The sequence below is a fragment of the Xenopus tropicalis genome, chromosome 1 (assembly GCF_000004195.4).
Source record: "Xenopus tropicalis strain Nigerian chromosome 1, UCB_Xtro_10.0, whole genome shotgun sequence".
NCBI lineage: Eukaryota > Metazoa > Chordata > Amphibia > Anura > Pipidae > Xenopus > Xenopus tropicalis.
The window spans coordinates 160026064-160046788 of record NC_030677.2 but is presented as its reverse complement, the minus strand read 5'-3'; the positions used below and the strand labels follow the sequence as shown (position 1 = coordinate 160046788).

At 38.5% G+C, this 20725-nt stretch overlaps 1 protein-coding gene across 1 annotated transcript in view; it reads left to right on the top strand.

Annotated features, from left to right (window-relative positions):
* aacs (acetoacetyl-CoA synthetase) overlaps nucleotides 1-20725 on the top strand; it is a 43010-nt gene that overhangs the window by 4763 nt on the left and 17522 nt on the right. Inside the window, 11 exon segments of the mRNA NM_001045779.1 lie at nucleotides 1832-1935; nucleotides 3717-3837; nucleotides 6601-6714; nucleotides 8340-8437; nucleotides 10748-10862; nucleotides 11272-11353; nucleotides 14767-14917; nucleotides 16327-16407; nucleotides 16830-16954; nucleotides 19762-19826; nucleotides 20502-20624. Of these exon segments, the coding sequence (NP_001039244.1) occupies nucleotides 1832-1935; nucleotides 3717-3837; nucleotides 6601-6714; nucleotides 8340-8437; nucleotides 10748-10862; nucleotides 11272-11353; nucleotides 14767-14917; nucleotides 16327-16407; nucleotides 16830-16954; nucleotides 19762-19826; nucleotides 20502-20624 (1179 nt within the window).

The window sequence follows — 20725 nt, the reverse complement described above, 5'->3', positions numbered from 1 at the left end:
GGAGAGTGTGTTTGGACTCTTGCCAGTAGGAACAGTGGCACGCCTGTTTATTTTCCTACTTTTCACGAAGCAAATCCAGCGTGGCTGATGAGAAACTGTATATTAAAGCTGACCTTTTCCCTGGCAAATAGTTGGTTCTATTTCTAAAGTAAATATCAATAGACCTATAATCCATGCCCTAGTTTGTTTAGCAGTCATATTGGAATGATATAGAAACAAGATATACATACACAATGGTGTGAGTTTAAGGCCTTCCAGTGTGCTTTTTATATCACAAAACTAATAAGACATAAAAAAGTATAAATCAAATACAAAAGTAATTAAATATCCCACACTATTCACACAATGCATAATATCCTCCAGAGGTCTCAACTAGCCCCACATTATAGTTTACTTATCCCTATACTTTACCTACTGTCCCTCCTGGCTATGCCGCTAAAGCCTTTAGTTGGTGGAAGGAAAATCATCTCCTCCTTTCCATCCAAAATTAAATCATTCCAATACAATGCATTTCCCCAAAATCATGCCAGATAGGGAAACCTATAGATATTTTCAAATATATCACTTTACAAAGACAATTAATCCCTCCTTCACAAACTGATCTCCCACTTGGAAACTTGCTGCCAACAAGCAGGAAAACTTAAGGGAGACCTTGCACACTTGTAAACAGGTCTGGATTTGCATATTGGGCACCCCTAGGCCCCCATCTTGGCGCATTGCCCTGCCCCCTCCCCCTCTAGTGTGTGCATGCGCAAATTTCCCTTATCGGGTATGGAGCACTGGGGATCGGTGCTCAGGTCATCTACACTTCCCCAGTGCTCCGGACCTAATTTACAGGCAGCTGGGCGCATGCTTGTATGAACAAATAATGTCCCTAAATTTTGATGTCCCTCTGAAAAATATAATACACTGGAAAAAAGATTTGCGATAATCAATTTCACAGGATGAATGGAACACCATTTTGGCAGCTATGTCCAAAATTTCCCCAAACACAGCCATTAAAGAAGCAGCATTTAAAGTAGTGACCAGATGGTACTTCACCCCAGAAAGAAAATATAAAATAGATCCTTCCACCCCCCAAATCAGTTTTAGGGAATGTTCAGACACTGGAAACATCTTACACATTTGGTGGAATGTATCTTTGATACACCCATAAAGATGGATATCCACACAGCCCTATTAGCCTTCCCTACAAGGGAATTGAATAAGCCACAGAGCAAGCTCATAGCTCAATCTTCGCCCACACAGAAATATCATCACCAAGGAACATAAACTGTACAGCTCTACAATAGACTTGACTATGCAAAAGTAACTTCCCATCCCAATATTAAAATACAAAAATTACCATTTTGATGATCCTTTTAAACTACATCACTCTTTTGCGATCAAAGCTTGATTGACTGTTGCATTTAATTTCTATAATAAATAAGAGGGAAAAAAAGTAATTAAATACGATAAATTATTAGTTTTTATTCTGTTTGGTGATATCAAATGCACAAATCCTCTGAAATTTATCCTTCAGAGCAGGTAAATCAAATTTCAGACTCAGATAGTTGGGTGCTGCAGCTCCCAGCTTCCTTTGCTAGCCTTGGCACCTGGAGCGTGTGTTCTTGGTATAGAATAATCATAAGGAGTTGGCCCACAAGCCCCTTCCCACTTGACTGTGATTCATATTAAGAAAAGGTGCAAGATTGTGAATGTCACTGCACAGAATGATGGGGAATCTAGAGTTATATACTAAAAAAAAAAAATATACAGTGTCCTGTTAGTATAATTTTTTCATGTTATATGTTCATGTGTGGTAATATATATATTTAAATTTTTTTTACAGCTAACTACAATGAACTGTACCAGTGGTCTGTAGAGTTCTATCCGGAATTTTGGGCAGAGTTTTGGGACTTCAGTGGGATTGTTTACTCTAAAACATATGATGAGGTACATTATTCATCTTTTTCTACATTGTATTTAGCACAAGTTTATATTAATCTTGGCATGTTACCCCTGCCAGCAAGTAAAATGCGGTCTCAATGGCAAAACAAAAAAAAAATTACACATGGCCATGCCCCGATTCACCTTGAATACCCCTTAATTATGCCAATACCCCATTCAAAAACCACACAAGCTGTGCCCACTTACACAAGCCTTGCACCTTTTGTGTCCCGCAAATTGCTCTTTTCGTTTTAGGGTCAACCACTGCTATAGGGCCCCTGCAGCGTTCTTCCCTGATGGCAGGCCATTACAGGACAGAGCACCATGCCCATCAACAATATACAATTCTGTAAACTTATAATATTCTCTTAAGTAAAGTTATACAGCAATAGTACTAAAGCCAGGCTGCAGGGCATGGATACCCTATTCTGTAGTTAAACACCCTAATAGGACACATAAACACCTGCAGTGATAAGGCCAGGGGGGGTGGGTGCCTAACATTTTGGCACCCGCAGTGATAGGTCCTTTAAAGCAGACATATTGTGTGAAAATTTAGAAAGTGCCAGTCCATTATACTTCTCAAAATATATAAGTAATGTAAAAAAAAAAGTAGTGTTTCGTGTTCGTTTAGTGAAACCCAAAACCCTATTTGCCCCTTCCATCTGTTCCTCTTTCTGCTGCCTCCTTTTCCTGGGTGTATAGCGGAGCCTGCGGCACTCAGCGCTGTAGGATAGGAGCTAGGCTCACCTGAACTGACCGGAACTGAAGCTTATATGACTGCAGTGCTGTGATTGCCTATCCCCTTCCTTTTGTGGTTCTGGCAGGGACCATTAGGACACACCCACCCCTCGTTTGAAACATGGGCAGGGACCACAAAGGATAAGATATAAGTGTCTTGAAGACGGCTCGAGTTAGAGCTGAAACGTTGAATAAAAAACATTTTTTTGTTTTGAACAAGCCCTGTGAGTGTGGTTTTTAGTTTTGTATCTTATGATTATGTTATAATAACCCTGCACCCAGGCAATGCTCTAAGTTTTCTGAGTGTGCCGTATTTTAGTTATATTATATATATATATATATATATATATATATATATCTATAACCTGTATCATGAGACAGTAGGTATAGTAGATGTTGTAACCACAGTGCTACCAGTGCCAAATTATAGGGATCAAATATGTAAAAGGATCACAAAATTACCACATTTTCTCATAATACTAGTTAATTGTATAAATGTGACTAGAACATGTTATATGTCAAAGAATAGAACACAACAGTGGAGGATTTTATGAACGTGGAGACTTTAAAGCTGTTGTGCACAGAACCATGTGAATCAGCCTGTGCCCTACAGATAAAACACTGAGACTAGAAAAGCTCAGCTATTGGAAATCTTTCTTTGGCATAGACTGCTCTTTAATGTAAAGTGGCCAACTCTTTTCATCTTTCTGAACCATATGTTGGCAGTAATGATGTGGCAAAAATCAGGAAGGACACACCCAAAACAGTGATGGCATAATGTTACATGTGCTAGAGCAACAGAATGAAGGGACACTTTAATAGTTAACAGAAATTTGGAATATTTCTTGAAGCATATGATCTACTTCCGGTTACCACTCTGTCTAACTGCCAGGTAAATCCTCTTGTCAATTGAGCAATAAATGATATACAGTAAGTTCAGTTGCGTGGCAGTATGTGTTTTTTCTAAACAAATGATATATTAAGGGAAGATTCTGTGACTAGTATAATTGTTGTTACTAAGAATAGCTATGTTTTTTTTTTTTTTGCAGGTAATTGATAGATCAAAAGGAATTGCTGACGTTCCAGAGTGGTTTAAAGGGAGTCGCCTGAACTATGCAGAGAACCTACTCAAACATAAGGAAAATGATAAAATTGCTTTGTATTCAGCAAGTGAGTATTTGTCATTCAGGGCAGATCCTTGATCCTGAATCATTACAAATGAGTTAAGAAAAGTAAAAGGGTATAAACAGGGCTTATTTGAGTGCAAGGCATTGGCAGTGTATGGATTATGAATTAAAATGGGGGCTTCAGGGAATGCACATTGATCAATTCCACTAAAGGTCTGTCACTGTCTGCCACTATTAAGTGAGCAGCAGTGGGCTAACTAGGGCTGGGGGCGCTGCATGCTCACTGCTGAGTGTGCATACCAGGCTCCTCTGAAGACGTAGGGGCCTAGTCTTATGTGGTTATGCCCAGAGTCATACTGGGGTACCCGGGGCCTACTGGGTACCTGACTCCAGGGCCCACCACCCAGCCATCACCACTCCCACTTGAAACGCTGGGGGCTGGGGATGGCTGGCTTGCTGACAGGTGGCAGGGCCCAACAGAGTCGGAGCCCACTGGGATTTTTTCCCGTTGGCAAGCCTGACCCCGGTTATGCCCTTCCTTCACCCTTTGTGTTGTGCTGGTGGGGAATGGTCTGTGAACTTGGAATCTAATTATCTACCTTACAAGGACCAATAGTGGAGTAGTTTACATTTTCACATATTTTCCTCTATTTTCAACTACAAGTATCACTTTTTCTAGGAATGGATCTTATCATTGGGACTGAGTTTGTACATTGCCTCCAAGAGCAATTTTTACATTTTATTACCTATAATCATTTCTCCCAAAGCCCCATATCAGCTTTAGTCATGTATTAAAGGAAAACATGAAAACATATCCCCAAACAATGTAGGTCTCTACAAAAATATATTGCATAAAACAGCTAATAGGTAAAACCCTGCGTCATCTAAAAAAACATTTTCATAAAAATATACTTTTTTAGTAGTATGTGCTATTGGGTATTCCTAAATAGAAAAATGCCATTTTAAGAATTGAGGTCCATCTCCTAGGATTAAACGATTCATGGTGCATACAAAGAAACGAAAGCCACACATACATGTTAGGTCACATCAGCCAAGTTCTATCTTTTACTCTCACACTTCTTCCTGTTACAGTTAGAGCTGCATTATTTCTTGTCATGTGATCTCTGAGGGAGCACACAGTTCAGAAACAAAAAGGTGGCTTAAGGGAAAAGATGTAAAAGGACAATATTAACTGATACATATATATATATATATATATATATATATATATATATATATATATATATATATATATATATATATATATATATATATCAGTCCTGATGGTGTCTGCACTCCAAGGCTTTTAGTATTCTGTGGGGTGCACAGCCAAAATCTGAGTATTTAGCATGAAATAATCCATGGCCGGCACACCCTTAAAATTCAAAAATTTTTTATTGAAAACTCATTGTTTAAAAACCAACGTTTCGGTCCTCATTAGGACCTTTATCAAGGATGATAAAAGGTCCTAATGAGGACCGAAACGTTGGTTTTTAAACAATGAGTTTTCAATGAAATTTTTTTGAATTTTAAGGGTGTGCCGGCCATGGATTATTTCATGATATATATATATATATATATATATATATATATATATATATATATAAAAATATTCCAGTTTGGTAAGATTTTCTAATAGGCCACTGTCTGTTGGTTAAGTATTCATTCTGGAGTATAGTTTTCCTTTAAAGTACCCTAAGAAAAGGATGGAAAATAATGACCTAGTGGCATAGGGTGTTGCAAATTAGTAAATTAAAATATTATTAGTGTCAAAAGCATTGGAAATGGCAATGAAACCAGGCAGAAATGTCAGAGAAATTGCCCTGAGTTTTTTGTCCAGGGGCACAACAAACTATTATCCATTATGTGCATTACCTTCTGTTCAGAAATTAAATGTACAATATAAAGACCTGTTACATTACATGCTTTTTGTGGCCTTGAACAGTATTACCATTTCTGAGAGATGCTTTGTTCTATGTTATCGCTTTGTTAAGTTAAGCAATATAAGATGGGTATATGGTCTCTGTAACAAAGAACATGTTTGTTATTTCTGTTGGTATTTATTTCAGGGTATTATAATTTCTGAGTAATGGGCTCGTTTAAATATTAAATTTAGACATGCATTTTTGCCCACATTCTTGCATGTTGCATGCATGTTGCGTCACACAATATGAATAGAAATTAGGATCTGCTTTTGTAGGTCGTGCACAAGTCATAGCAAATGTTTTCCCCCATAAGTTTTGTTTTGAATGGCGTCAATTGTATCAGTGTCTTCACTTGCCACAATTAAGATGTTGCTTTTCATAAGGCCTGTCTAGGGAACCCTGTAACTACTGCTAGGTGGTTCCAGGGTTGCTTTGTGTCAGTGTATGCATTTGGGCATAATTGCTAGCATGCAAATACCTTTCTACGTAGCATCAATGCATGTCCAGTTTTGCATCCATTTTATCGCTTGTGCTTGCATTCATAAATGAGACCTGGTATTTAGCACTTTAAGTTAGCTCCTTGCATCTACATATTCAGTAGAATATTTTCAGGGATACAAAAGAAAAAAAGATAACTTGTAACAGCAGCTTCTAGTGGTATTCTCTACACAACTTTTCCTGTGTTTATAGTCTAGCACAGGGAAATTCACAGGACCAAAAAAAGTGCTTTTATTTCAGAATAAAGTTAGAGTAGTGAGCATTGTATTAGTGTGTGAGTACATACTACCCATTAGATATACTATTTAAGTCCTTTTCTAATTTATCACTGTGCATAAAAGATTCTATGTGTGAAGCTATTCTTGTCCAACTTGTTTTTGCAGGGGAAGGGAAAGAGAACATTGAGAAAGTAACGTTTGCAGAGCTGAGGCGGGATGTTGCTCTGTTTGCAGCGGCAATGAGGAAAATGGGCATCAAAACAGGAGACCGGGTTGCAGGTAATTATCTGCTTAGCTAGGGTCTTACAGAATGAAATGTGGAGGCAAAAACAGCACACAGGCCTGTTCAATAACTACACTAGTTTTCTCCTTTATGGTAATGGAATACTGGGTGATTCTAAGTATTTTGTCATGAATGCTTTTTGCAGCTCTGTGGCATGGCAACAAAATGCTCAGAATTGTCTGCCTTTCATTTTTATGTGTATCGTCTTCACCCATGGGTGCACTTGCGGGTCAGGCGATTATAGATTGAAAAGACTGGCTAATACATTTGGATGTCCATATCTTAAATCTGCTAAACATCATTTAATATTGAATAAACCCAATAGGATTGTTTTGCCTCCAATAAGGATTAATCACATCTTAGCTGGGATCAAATACAAGGTGCTGTTTTATTATTACAGAGAAAAAGGAAATAATTTATAAAAATTTGAATTATTTGCTTATAATGGAGTCTAAGGGCGATGGCCTTTCCGTAATTTGTATCTTTCTGGATAACGGGTTTCTGGATAAGGGATCCCATACCTTTATCCCTGAAAGGATATGAGTGATGTAATATACACGTCAAACATTTCTATATGTTCAGACTCAGGCCTGGCCTGGCAATCTATGGATTCTGCCCAGTGCCATAAACAGTCACTGTTTATTGGGCCTTGTTGGGGGTTATTTGGGCCTTATTTTTTGCCTCAAATTGCCAGGGGCTTATTTTTAATCCCAATCTGGACCTGCACAGACTTTGCATCTAGCATAAGACAGGTTGCCACTCATGCTGTGTATATGACACGTGACTATTCTCTCTGGCCTGTAGTAACAATACATCTTTCTTTGTGTGCACTGGGCCGTTCTACAGGGCAAACACTGTTAATATTCAGTATGCACCAAGAAGAGCTATTTCAGTGTGTGATATACACTTTGTTTCTGTGCTTTCAGCTGCACAGCAACATTTGTTAATCATTTTATGTATTTCCTCATGGTCTGTAGCACAGGGACAAAAAAGAATGCAGAAAAAAATATAAAAGCCAGTTTTTATGTGTTCACCATTGGTCTCTGTTTTTGTGGATGCGAATATTCACGTGGCACACACACACATGAATGGTTAACCCCAAAAAATATTTAAATGTAAAATTGCTCAGAAAGCAATTTTCTAAGCACTTTTGCTATTTGCATTAATTATTACATCGCTTACATCACTGTGACTTCTCTACAGTTAGTTCTAAGCGAATAAAAGTGCAATTCCTTTTAAACAGCATATGAAAAGCATATATATATTGAGCAGTTTTAGATCAATATATTTGAGGGTATATTTCCTTTAACATAGCTTGTGGCCCTTAAACTAGCTTAGAGGCCATAGTTTAAGTAGCTTGTCACACATTTCTCTGCTGATCCTATTGGAATTGCTTTTTGAGGTACATTTTCTAATGCTACAAGTTAGTTCTAGCCCTCCCCACTTCAGAGCTGAAAATACAAAGACGAAAAGGGAATCCCTTTAAAAAAGCAGCTCAGAATTAAGATAAACAAAAAAAAAAGTAGCAAAATACTTCAAGATCTGTGAGATGTGCAAGATATAAATACATTGTGTGTGGCTAAGACATGGATTCAATGTGTTGAATTTCACTTTATTAAAGGTTATCTTCCAAACTGCATTCAGACTGTTGAAGCCATGCTGGCCGCAGCGAGCATAGGAGCAATATGGAGTGCCACATCTCCTGACTTTGGCGTCAATGTAAGTGTTCTGACTTGAGCATTAGTGTTAGCATCCAATGCTTTACTTGCTTATTGGCACTCATCCCACTCATTTATATCTCTACATATACAGCTTTCCCGTTGTTTCCAATAGTGCTTTACAACTCTCCCTATGCCTTTGCAGCCACTTCTCTCATTTTATTATAAAAGGTGCAAAGCTGTCCCCTCCATATCTAATACTTGATAGCACAGTGCTTTAGTTCTCAGTACTCATCTGACTTGCATCTGAGCAGGCTGGTGCCAAATATATGCAGCTTATTGGCCCCTGTATGACACATATCCAGCCAAAAATCAGCCAGAAGTAGATTGGGCAGGTTTTAGAATCCTCCTATTATGGTGAGGAGCAATTACTCATTGATGTGGTCCTCTGCCCGATGACCTTCATCCCAGCAATATGATCTGATAGTTTGACCTGATAACCGAACGATCAGATCAATCCAATATTAGCTTTAGATAGTCCATATGGCTGCATCAGTGCCTAGAAGAGAATGACAGGCGACAGGATAGCTTTTGGCTTTTCACTTTTCATAGGCCTAACATTTCCATTTTCAGGGTATACTGTGTAGCCCTCCCTTTGGGTCCTAAAGCACAGCCAGGTAGCTGCTGACTTAGGGATCATTATTGTAGAGGCAAATTTAGTTTAACATACTACACCATCATATTTTTAGCCACTAGAGGACACTAAAGTTCCATTGTTCTTAAACACATTCTAAACCATTATTACAAGCAAAGAAAATATACATAAATACATCCTTATACAAATTACTTTTAAAACCTGTTTTTGCTTGGAAGGAGGAGTTAGGAGGTGTTAAAGTTGAATTTTCAGGACTTTTTATTTCCTTTGAAAATGCTTTCTCTATAATTCTCACATCATTAGAAATCTATACTTTCTACAATTCTCTTTCACAGAGGCTAATCATCTCTACTGGACTGAGCAGTTAGCAGACTGTTCCGCACTAATTCATCTGCTAGACTGAAATGACACTATTATATGCTCTCAGACTATTAAGCGCTTCGTCTTTCTTCAACAAGCTACATTTTATGTTCTACACACGTATTATATTGCGATCAAACAGCATTTGTATTTTCATTTGATTTTTATGTGCATATAACTCATTTTCCCCAAGCAAATCACTCTGAATAAAACCTTAGCACCCTGTGGCGCTTTTCACATAAGCAGCCATGATAGAGACTGACAGATCTCAGATGCTAATCACGGTGTGCCATTTATCTGCCTGAGGTACTGCAGGACAACTTTGCATGTTTGTGGGCTGTGGCTGAGTGCCGTGAAGGCAGTGGTATTTTAAAACTAACCCCTTTTATGTCTGCAGACACAGTGTGCAACTTGGGCTTTTCCCCGCAATTATTTGTGTGTAACACTACTTTTATTAAATGTACTTTTGTCGAAATGCACTCCTTACACTTAGTCCTTCCTGCCTTCCATTCTGAATCAGGCGCTACTGTGCCTATTGATGTAGGTCAGTGGTTCCCAACCTTTTACACCCGTGAGCCACATTTAAATGGAAAAAATGGTGGGGAGCAACACAAGCATGAAAAAAGTTCCTGAGGGTGCAAATAAGAGCTATAATTGCCTATTTGGTAGCCCCTGTGTGGACTGGCAGCCTATAGAAGGCTCTGTTTGGTTTTACACTGGGATTTTATGCAACCAAAACTTGCCTCCTAACTAGAAATTCAGAAATAAGCACCTGATTTAAGGCCCCTGGGAGCAATATCCAAGGGGTTAGTGAGCAACATGTTGCTCACAAACCACTGGTTGGTGATCACTGATGTAGGGGATCCCTGTAGCTACTGACATCTTATGATGAGGCCATAGCTCCAGGGTTCCCTTCATTCCCTGCATCAATAGCTGCAGTACACTTATGGGAACAATGCTGCATTATGGTAACAAAAATGGCAATAGCTGTAAAAAGTAGCTGCTACTAAGTAGCTCTGTGTGTCTTCACCCTTATACTTGGCATCTCCAGCTTGTCTATATTACCCTGGCTTCCTGTTACCCACTTCATGTGAGCCCCTGTGGCAGTGTAAGGTGCTTGAGGGTCTACCTCTGTGCTGGTTAAAACAAGACACAGCTTGACACAAAGCCTCTATCACAAATAGCAGACCCCACATTTTAATTTGCTGATGTGCTGCAACATAACCTAGTTGAAAAGAAAATGTATAAATATTTTAAATAAGAGTATTTTCAGAACTTCTAATGACATTAATTAATAACAGTTAAACATCTACTATTAGCACAGATTCATTCATACTTTTTTGTTCTTCTTTGCAGGGGGTATTGGACAGATTTTCTCAAATTCAGCCCAAATTAATCTTGTCTGTTGAATCTGTGATTTATAATGGGAAGGAACACTGTCATCTGGAGAAACTCCAGCATGTAGTTAAAGGTATGGTGTGGTCCTTTGCATATTTCCTACAAGAGAATCATTTTAGGGGAAGAATCATTTTGTGATCTGCACATTATAACCTGAGCATAAGCTTGGTGAAGTGACATTGCTCATAAGCATCTTTGGAGACTCTTGATGACCTGATGATGTAGGGTTGTACTGTGTGAGTGCATGTATTAATTCATTCTAAATATCTCAGAATACCCATATGTAAACAGGTGATGGCTAAACCCACTAAATGACTTCTGCTTTTACATAACCCCATTAATTTCCTATTGTGTTTTAATTTCAACTCAGTCTTATGTGTAAATAAACTGGTTAATATTTAAATGCTTTTTGTGCATTTCCTGTCATAATTATATATTCAGCTTTTCATAATATAAATGGGTTCATTTGTTCTGTTTTTTAGGGTTGCCGGACTTGAAAAAGGTTGTCGTGATTCCATATGTCTTACCAAAAGAAAAAATAGATATCTCAAAGATCCCTAACAGGTATGAGAGCAGAGCCTAGCGCACTGTGTTTACTAATGAGGATTATTTATGCATGAAAGCTGAGTTGATACTAACTGCTAATTGCCCAAGGAAAGGTGTACTTTAACATTCACAACTGTGTTAGCTCTATACCAGAGATCACCAACTAGTGGCTTTTTCATCCAGCAAACAGCTGGCGTGCTGGTCCAGTGATATACCCTCATGTCCCTTAAATATCGTGATATAAAACCTAGTCTGAACTTGAAATCATAAAATTTATTCTGATTGTTAAGTTACAGCTGCTGTGCTGCTAATCATTTGTGCTTATGTTGGGTTGTTAGGTGCATCACTAGCGGATTTACTTTAGCCTATCATTTTATCATTTTTGCTTTTAGGAAATGCATCAAACAGTCAGTTTAGAAAACCTGTGCCCACAAATTAACATTGTCACGTTAGGGTTTTGTATGCTTTATTTTCCAATGTATAAGGTTCATAATAAAAGTTAAGTTTTTTTTTTTTTTGGTACGATCAGTTTGAGAAATAAGCAACTATCAGTGCATTTGCTATTTTTAATCTGTCCCACCTGCTTGACATATTGTGGGATGCAGGGCAGACATGGACTGGCAATATGTTGGTTCTGGCAAATGCTAGAGGGGCTGCTGTAAGATGCCACGGACTATTTAGTGCGCTGGTGGGGGGGCTGTTTGGGCCTCTGTGTCCATGAATGCCAGGATCTATTTTGACTCCAAGTCCATACCTGATGCAGGGTGTAGGTTAGTGTTACCAGATCACAATTCAGCAACATGTCTAAAAAAATCCATCTAGCAGGGATAGACTGATTGCAGGGATGCCTTTTATTTTAATCAGTGCCACCCCGCAACATGTATTTATTAGATGTGTCCCTGAATTTTCAAGTGATCTGGTCGCTTTAGTGTAGGCCTGCAACATAACTGAACCAAAGGCTGTCTAAATATGGCCCAGTTAGTAAGTGTCAGTAAAGCAACTATGTTGTGGACCAGGTTAATAAAATGTAACAATATTGGTGCTCCCAACAGCTATATTGTATTCTAGACAGTTACAACCAAACCACTGGATTACTAGTTTTCCCTGCTACCAGATGGATCTGTCTGAAGAAAAAGAGCAGATCGGAAGCAAAGCTGCAGGCATTTATATCACTTGCTTTCTGCCAAGGCAGCATTTCATTATTGTCACATTATCAGTTTATAGTGACTGTATGAGAGGAGACAAGATACTTCATAACAACCTGTGTTCTATTTATTAATGCATCTGCACTAGGCTTCATGTTTTAATTTTCCATAGAATCATGTCATGACAGCAAATAAGGCTATCTAGTGTGGCAATGAAAAGACGCATTACTTCTACTGTATTGGTTAGTGAGAACTAAGTCTGCCTTCATTCCCAGATCTGTCTGATCCTTTCAATAACATTATGCTTGTGCCAAGTGTTTTCAGATATATTAACATGGTTACTCCTTCAGCAGTGCTAATAACACAAGTTTAGTCTTAGGGGTATATTTATCATGCTGTGTAAAAAGTGGAGTAAAACTTTACCGGTGATGTTGCTCATAGCAACCAATTAGATGCTTTGCTTTGGTTTTCTAAGTATTGACATCTAATTGCTGATTGCCCTGGGCAAGATCTCTGGTAACGCTTCGCTCAACTTTTTACACAGCATGATAAATATACCCCTTAGAGTTTTGTGTAGAAAACCCAATCCCGAGGAACTACAATAGGGCAGTGTTTTTTTGAGGTTATTGCTATACCAAACAATCAGCCATAGTTCCAAGAATACCTACTGCTTTGGGTGAGGTGGTGGAGAACTCCACAGATTGTGAAAAAGTGTTAAAAGGGAAGAAACAATGCAGTGTCTACAGGGCCCTATACAACCTTCTTGTCTTAAAACATGGCTAGTTAAGGTCCCAGGAAGTAAACACCTGCCATGGACCATTTTTATGGAGTGGTTTTTAGCACCAAAATGCATACTTGTGAAATCTGCTCTGTGTGCCTTCACCTGTTTTCACACAGTGGCTCTGGGTGCAGGCACATCCGAAAACTGATTGGATCATAGGGGATGATTCTTGGCCTGCTTTTGTCCATAGGCTGAGAATCAGCCCAGTGTGGCTTAAGTTAAAGATCATTAGAAAAGCTTAAATTGTAGATGAGAAGAAACTGGAATATAGGAGGTGTAAGTACCGCAGAGTCAGTGCCTCCAAATTATATAAGGTGCCTATCATTGTCTCAAGCAATGGCCACATGCTGCACATAGCTCCTTTCTAAGTATGAATAGACCCAGCAAAAGGAGTCTGTAGGTGGATCAGGATCTTTTGGCCAAAATGACAGCAGCAGTGGATGGGTCAAAAGCGAAGGAAGCCAGCTTGGCTATGAGTTGAAGTGGTGTTGATGATGGGGTTGGGGTCAGAGACAGAGAATGGAATGGTAGATTGTTGTTTTAGATGGATTATGCGGCTGCAGATAGGCTTTCCAGAGGTTCTAGTTTAATTACTTGGAAAGGACCTTGCAGTTATTGTTATTACTGCCCAGCTGATGCAGCAGTACATTACATAGCAGCACCTTTTGCTACCAAACAGTTAACAGATTTTGCAGCTGCTTCTAAGCTATGCTAATGCAGTGACATTTTTCATGTAAATTTCTGGGACATGGATTCACTTGAATGTCTTCAAGTGAAGATTTATCTTCCCATAATGAGCGAAAATTTAAATTTATATTCCAGCCGGCAAACTCCTTTCGCGCCTCCAGTTTCATTTATTTATTTATTACTTTGTTAGATTATTTCCCCTGCTCCTGTGCTAGTCTCCCATTTATTACTAGGGGCCTAGCAGATAAGAAATGAACTAATTCTATAACTGACACAAAACATGTGTGCACTTTAGTGCTTGAAAATGCCCCCTTTTATGTGATAAATACCTGCAACAACTCTTCCAATTGTTTCAGTTGTTATGGAGCATATAAAAACCTTCTGGACGGTCCCTTTTTACCAGATCATTGGACTTTATTTACTAACACTAAGGCACTAGTGCAGTAACCCCTAGCTTCAAATCAGCCATTATATTTGCTGTAAGAGCTTAATGAAAGCATTCTGATTGCCTGTTATAGGTTACTCCACAGAAAAAAATGTTGCACCTATGTAGCGGTCATTGTGGTTTTACAGTTTAAAGTAATAAAACTGCAAGCTTTGACATCTGTGTAAAGCAAAGTTGTGTAGCAGTGAAAGGAGCTTCCTGGTGGTTGTCCAAGGGTAGGGGCAGCTGCAGAGTGTGCTGATCATTTCAGGTGTGTTATCAGTGACACTCTAAACACAAAGCCATTTTTGTTCTGATAGTTGAATGTGCTGTAGAATGAAAGAACAAAGATATCTGCGAAGAGTTTATGTGTATTTTTTTTTTTTTTACACAGCATGTTTTTGGATGAGTTCCTTGCAACTGGAAAAGTTGGAGACCAGTCCCCACAGCTGGAGTTTGAACAGTTGCCTTTTAATCACCCACTGTACATAATGTACTCCTCAGGCACTACAGGGGCACCTAAATGCATGGTGCATTCAGCAGGGGTAAGTATTTAAATGGGGAATAACTTTGCTGTCTAGAGTACATATATGCACATGTTGCTCTTAAATCTTCATTTGGATTCCTATGGGTATTGGCTCTGGTAATGCAGCTAAGCTAAGGGGTTGTTGGAAATCATTAAAGAAAACTATACCTCCAGAATAAATACTTAAGCAGCAGATAGTTTATATCATATAAATGGACTATTAAAGAATCTTACCAAACCAAAATACATATATCCTTAAATATTCCCCCTTTACATCTTACATCCCTTAAGACACCATTTAGTGATGGGCTGTGTGTTTCCTCAGAGATCACCTGACGGGGAATAAAGCAGCTCTAACTGTAACAGGAAGGAGTGTGGCAATATAAGACAGAACTCTGTCCATTAATTGGCTGATGGGGCCTAGCATATATGTGTGCCCTTGGTTTGTTTGTGTGCACTGTGAATCCTATGATCCCAGGGGGTGGCCCTTAGCACTTAAAAATACAATTTTCAATTTAAGATTACCCAATGGCACATACTACAAAAAAGTGTTATATTTATGAAAATGGTTTCTTTAGGTGAATCATTGTTTTACACATGAGCTGTTTTATGCAGTATATTTGTATGGAGACCTACTTTGCTTGGGTGGTATAGTTTTACTTCCCTATCCCCTAAGCTCAGGAAACTGACTTTAGCCCAAAGCATGTGCTGTAAATCGGCAGATATTAGCAGAAAACACAATGGGGTGGGGGTGACTTAAGGCATCTTCAGAGGCACAGGACGTCACTTCTCAAGGACTGTAGTAATGGCCGTGGGCTGTTCTAATCTGTATTAACCAAGTGATTGTTCTGTAGCACCATGTAGCATTACAAGTTATTTATGCAGTGGATTTGTAATTACAGCAGTTACAAATGCTTTCATTGGATACGTAAGCAGAGCAGACTAGGTGTGATTGTAACCCGCTGGGCACGCGCTTGTCTGCTGAGTGCGCTGTGATATCTCACTTAGAACTGCAACGTTTCTCACAGTCATACGCAACTTGCTCTTTGAGTCTGCTATTAACTCTTCCAGCACTGGGGTGGTCCGTGTTGAATAGCTTTTTTAGAGCCCAGGGATCATATTCATGAAAGAAACCTCTGGATTTTCTGTGAGACGTGCTTAGCAGGCTTGGCAGCCATGGACACTTCAGCTATTGCATTAAAGGTTGATTATCAGTGAGAAAAACCAATATAAGAGCCATGTCATTTTCCATCTGATAATTTCATATAAGCACCTGTTTTTTTGCTAAGTAATACATCCAGTCTTGTTATGTATAAATGCAGCTTTTCAAATAGACATTGGCTTTATGTTTTGTGTAAGGGAAAATTGTAACTTTTTAAAAAATTTTGAATTTCTGTTCTTTTTTGACCAGTATTTATTTGTTTTCAGGGAACCCTCATCAAGCACTTAACAGAGCATATTTTACATGGCAGTACCACCAGCAGTGATGTTATCATGTACTATACAACGGTAATTCCCTCTAAGGCCTTGGGTTTTCAAACTTTTCCTAGTTTAAGTCCTACTTCAAGCTCCAGCCCTTGAAGGTCCAGCCACTGACCAGGGCCCTCAATACATATAATATGAGTACAGCTATAGGAGACTATTGGTGTATCTGTTATTCAGCTATAGTTTCATTAATATATAGGACAGCAAATACACATTCTCTCCAAATCTTACCCTAACTAACCTAGCTTTCTAGCTGTAATTCTAGCTGTATCTAGCAGAGCAAATGGCCATTCTCCCCAATACGCCGTGAAAGTGGACATATCCTCTATAGTGGCACTTATTTATTTACCCAAATGAGTCTGCCATGCTGGGACATTTGTATAGTCAGGTGTGTAATATTTTGGCATTTCAGTAACAGACATATATTAATTGGCTTTCTGAAACAGGCTGGGTGGATGATGTGGAACTGGCTGATTACTGCAGTGGCAACTGGGGCCTCCTTGGTGCTGTATGATGGGTCTCCACTTGTTCCAAGCTTAAATGTGCTATGGGATCTTGTGGACAGATTAGGGTAAGTTACAGTAGCAAGCATTTCTTTCTTTTAATGTTCTCTTATTTTTAAGTACTGTATATTTTATCACCCTTTCTTTAGAGTGTCGAGTGCAAGAGTTTTGGGGAATTTAAAAAACATATTCCTGCACTTGCGTACTCAATACAGCATACATTCACACATAGATTATGTGTCTGCAATGCTGATAAGAATCAAATGGTCACAAAAACAAAAGTAAACGAAGTAAAGCATAAGGGGTTCAAAGGGGTCTGCTGCTGAAGATTACCCCTGGGTATCCTTGCAGCATTTTTCTGAGTGGGACAGGATTCCCTCTCTTGTTTTCTTGGATGATTTGTGTTTAAAATAAACATTATGCAGGGAGGTCAGAGTTGTGTAAAATTAAGTGCACATTCACTGTTGTGTGCTTTACAATTTTCTGTGTACCCAAGTGTTAAAATTGTCATATGCACATACTAAAGCATACATATATGTGAACACACATATTTACACAGACACAAATAAAGTCCTGGTATTTTTGTACTTCATTAATCCTGTCATTAAACACAGAATGCCCACTAACTAGAAGCTCAATTTATTCTTTCTATAGATGAAGTTATCGTTCATGCTTCCCCAGGGCCAGCCTCCCTGCAGTTTCATGGAACAATTTGAATTTTCCATTTTAAACTAAATGTCATATTTCATCTTTTCTGCCTCTTGTCTGCCTTCAAAGAGAATCACCATAAGTCACCATAAGTCACAGCACAGCTCTCTCTATGTCTGAGAGATAAATAGAGCCATCCCAGCTGTGTATTAGACAGCAGGTAAATGAACCCTCTGAGATTCCCAGCTACAAAATCCACTAATGTTGATAAATCAGGAACCTTTTAATATTGATTACTGCAGATACAACTTCTGCAGCTGAAGTCAAAGATTTGCTGGTAGTGACACATACAGCATCCAGCCAACAGCCTCTCTTTAACTTCCTTCTAGGTTACCTATCAATTGGTAGGTCGTCTTGCATTACACAGTATAATTAGTGCCATATTCTGTCAGTCCATATTGGCTGTGAAAACGTTAGGGGTATTGCACTCAAAGCATTTTAACTGCAGATATCAAAACATTGCTACTTATAATTTTTAAAAGCACATGTAGCAGGTGCTGAATGACCCAAGGTGCTGCCTATTCAAGCAAATTGCGGGTATTCTAAATTCTACTTGTACCAAACCCTAACCATTTTGAATAAGGACATTGGGGCTACACATGACCAGATAATTTGTAGTGCAGCATTTTTTATTACATATCATTAAACATATGAACATGTTCCTATTAGGGATGCACCAAAACCAGTATTTTTGGGTTTGGCCTAGTTCCTATCATAAACCCCACTTTTAAAGGAACAGTTCAGTGTAAAAATGAAACTTGGTAAAATAGATAATAAATAGATAATGTTTTCATTATAGTTAGGCAAAAATGAAATCTAAGGCTGGAGTGTTACCTTGCTCTGGTAATAACTGTGTTTTCTTCAGATCATTATTATATACATATAAAGTGCCTGTGTAACTATAGGGGTAGTCATTCCTCCGAGAATATACCTAATGTATTAATGCATACTTTAGCAGAGTTAGATGAGGAGAAAATTTGCACTCAAGTAAATATGGCCCTTCGTATTTAGTTCTAAAGGAAATGGCATCAGTTTTCCTTTAGTACCATCATTAACTTCACCTATGAAGGCAATTGAAGATGAAAAAGAGATGAATGATATGTGATTCCAGACATTTTCTTTCACAAGCAAAACTAGCAACTAAAGCATCTAGTGACAAAATGGCCATAGTCGCTGAGTGTGCCACTGCCCTTATAGAGGGGTAAAATGCCTCTCATCTAAACAATGGAAGCCTTTCTCATATAAAATATGACATTTGTTGCCAAGAACCAAACTTAAAATGTGGGACAATGGTCCTTAAGGGTTTAATTTGCAAGTCTCGGACAGTTAATGCTTTTGATTTAGATTACATTCTGTTTGTGTGATGCAGAATGCATTTTTGATGTCACAATGCTCTAAATGAGGACTTTTTTTCTAATGATAGCACTAGTGTAACTTTACTGTCCTGGGATTCCCCTGCAAGAAAGGGTTTTGCAGGTCACTTTACCATAACCACCTTCATTTCTGGGCATCCTTTCCAGTCGCAGGGTCTGATGGTAGGTAGTTACAGCACTGGATAATAATACTAATGGAAGTTGAATGAATGTTGCAGTTAATGTTTTGTTATATTAGTGCCATGAATCCCCAACTTTTTTTTGCTCATGAGCAACACTCACAAAGGTAAAAAGTGTTGGTGAGCCAAACAAAAAATGTTCCTTGAAGAAGCTAAATAAGGGCTGTGATTGGCTGTTTGGTAGCCCCATGTGGACTGGTAGCCTGCAGGAGGTTCTGCTTGGAGTAAAAATGAGTCAGGTACTATACCCCAAGCTGAGTAACGGCTACATTTCTGGGCATTTACAGCTAACAACAACAACATTAAATCAGTACAGTAATAACCTATACTATCTCTGGTTGTGGAATATCATTTTAGTATATGGTTTTACTTTATAAATTATACAAGATCCTTAAATATCCTGTAAACTATATCAATTTTAAATAATGCTTGGTGATGTCATCAGTTATAATTGGTAATTTCCTTACTGGTTACCTTGTCATGGAATGCCTTCATAATATCTAATATGCATATATAGTACAAAAGGGTGCTTTATACTCTATGGTTGTTCAGTTTTATTGCTTGCTTTGTCTTAGAATCAGTGATTTTCTTATCCAGGATTTATTTGTTTTGCAGAATAACCATCCTGGGAACTGGTGCCAAGTGGCTGGCTGTATTGGAGGACAAAGGCCTCAAGCCATGTAAGACTTTGCTGTTTGCTACTGTTATGTCATCTGCTGGCTGGGTGGTTACATTATTGTATCAACCTGAATTGGCATTTCAAAATTGGCAAAAAAGGATTTTTTTTTAATATTTTCCAAATGAGTTGATTTTCCCAGGTTGGCTTTGGGAGTTGAACTTAAATTTTAGTATATATACTGGATCTAGTAATGGATGGACTTATTCTAAGCAACTTTTAAAGTGGCCTTCATATCTATTTTATATAGTTTTGGAATTATTAGCCTCCAATGTTTGGGTTGTCAGTCTAAACAAAACTATTAGCCCAACTGCATGGATGGCCAAACTGTTTGTTTCTTCTTTAAATAAAACACAATTTGTAAATCCTGTTTCACAAATGGTAATTTCTGATTATATTGCTGCTTCCACCATGGCAGATAGCATTAACCTGTATGATCAGATTGGTTTAAGGCAAGTGAGCTCTGCTTTGGCTACAGTAGCTCTGAAGATTAGACTTTGATGAGGTATTATTGTTAGGGACTGCATTGTGTACCATACAGTAGCTCATATGTTCCAAAATACCAGCATGCGAAATGCAAGAAAGTATTCTCCCTGCATAGAACATCTTGTATAAACCAGATATCAAGATCCGTGATCCTTTGGCAAGTGTTAGAGAGTTGTCCCTTCTTTGCCTCTAGGTAACACACACAGTTTGCAGACTCTTCATACTATACTGTCAACGGGATCTCCTCTAAAACCCCAAAGCTATGAGTATGTGTACAAGCATATAAAGAGCAATGTCCTGCTAGGATCAGTCTCAGGTAAGTCTGTTTGGCCTCTGTGCTAATCCTTAACAAATTTATTCAGTAGCCATGTGCCCACAGCTTCTTCAAACAAATGAATGTGGTCAGCTTTATGGGGT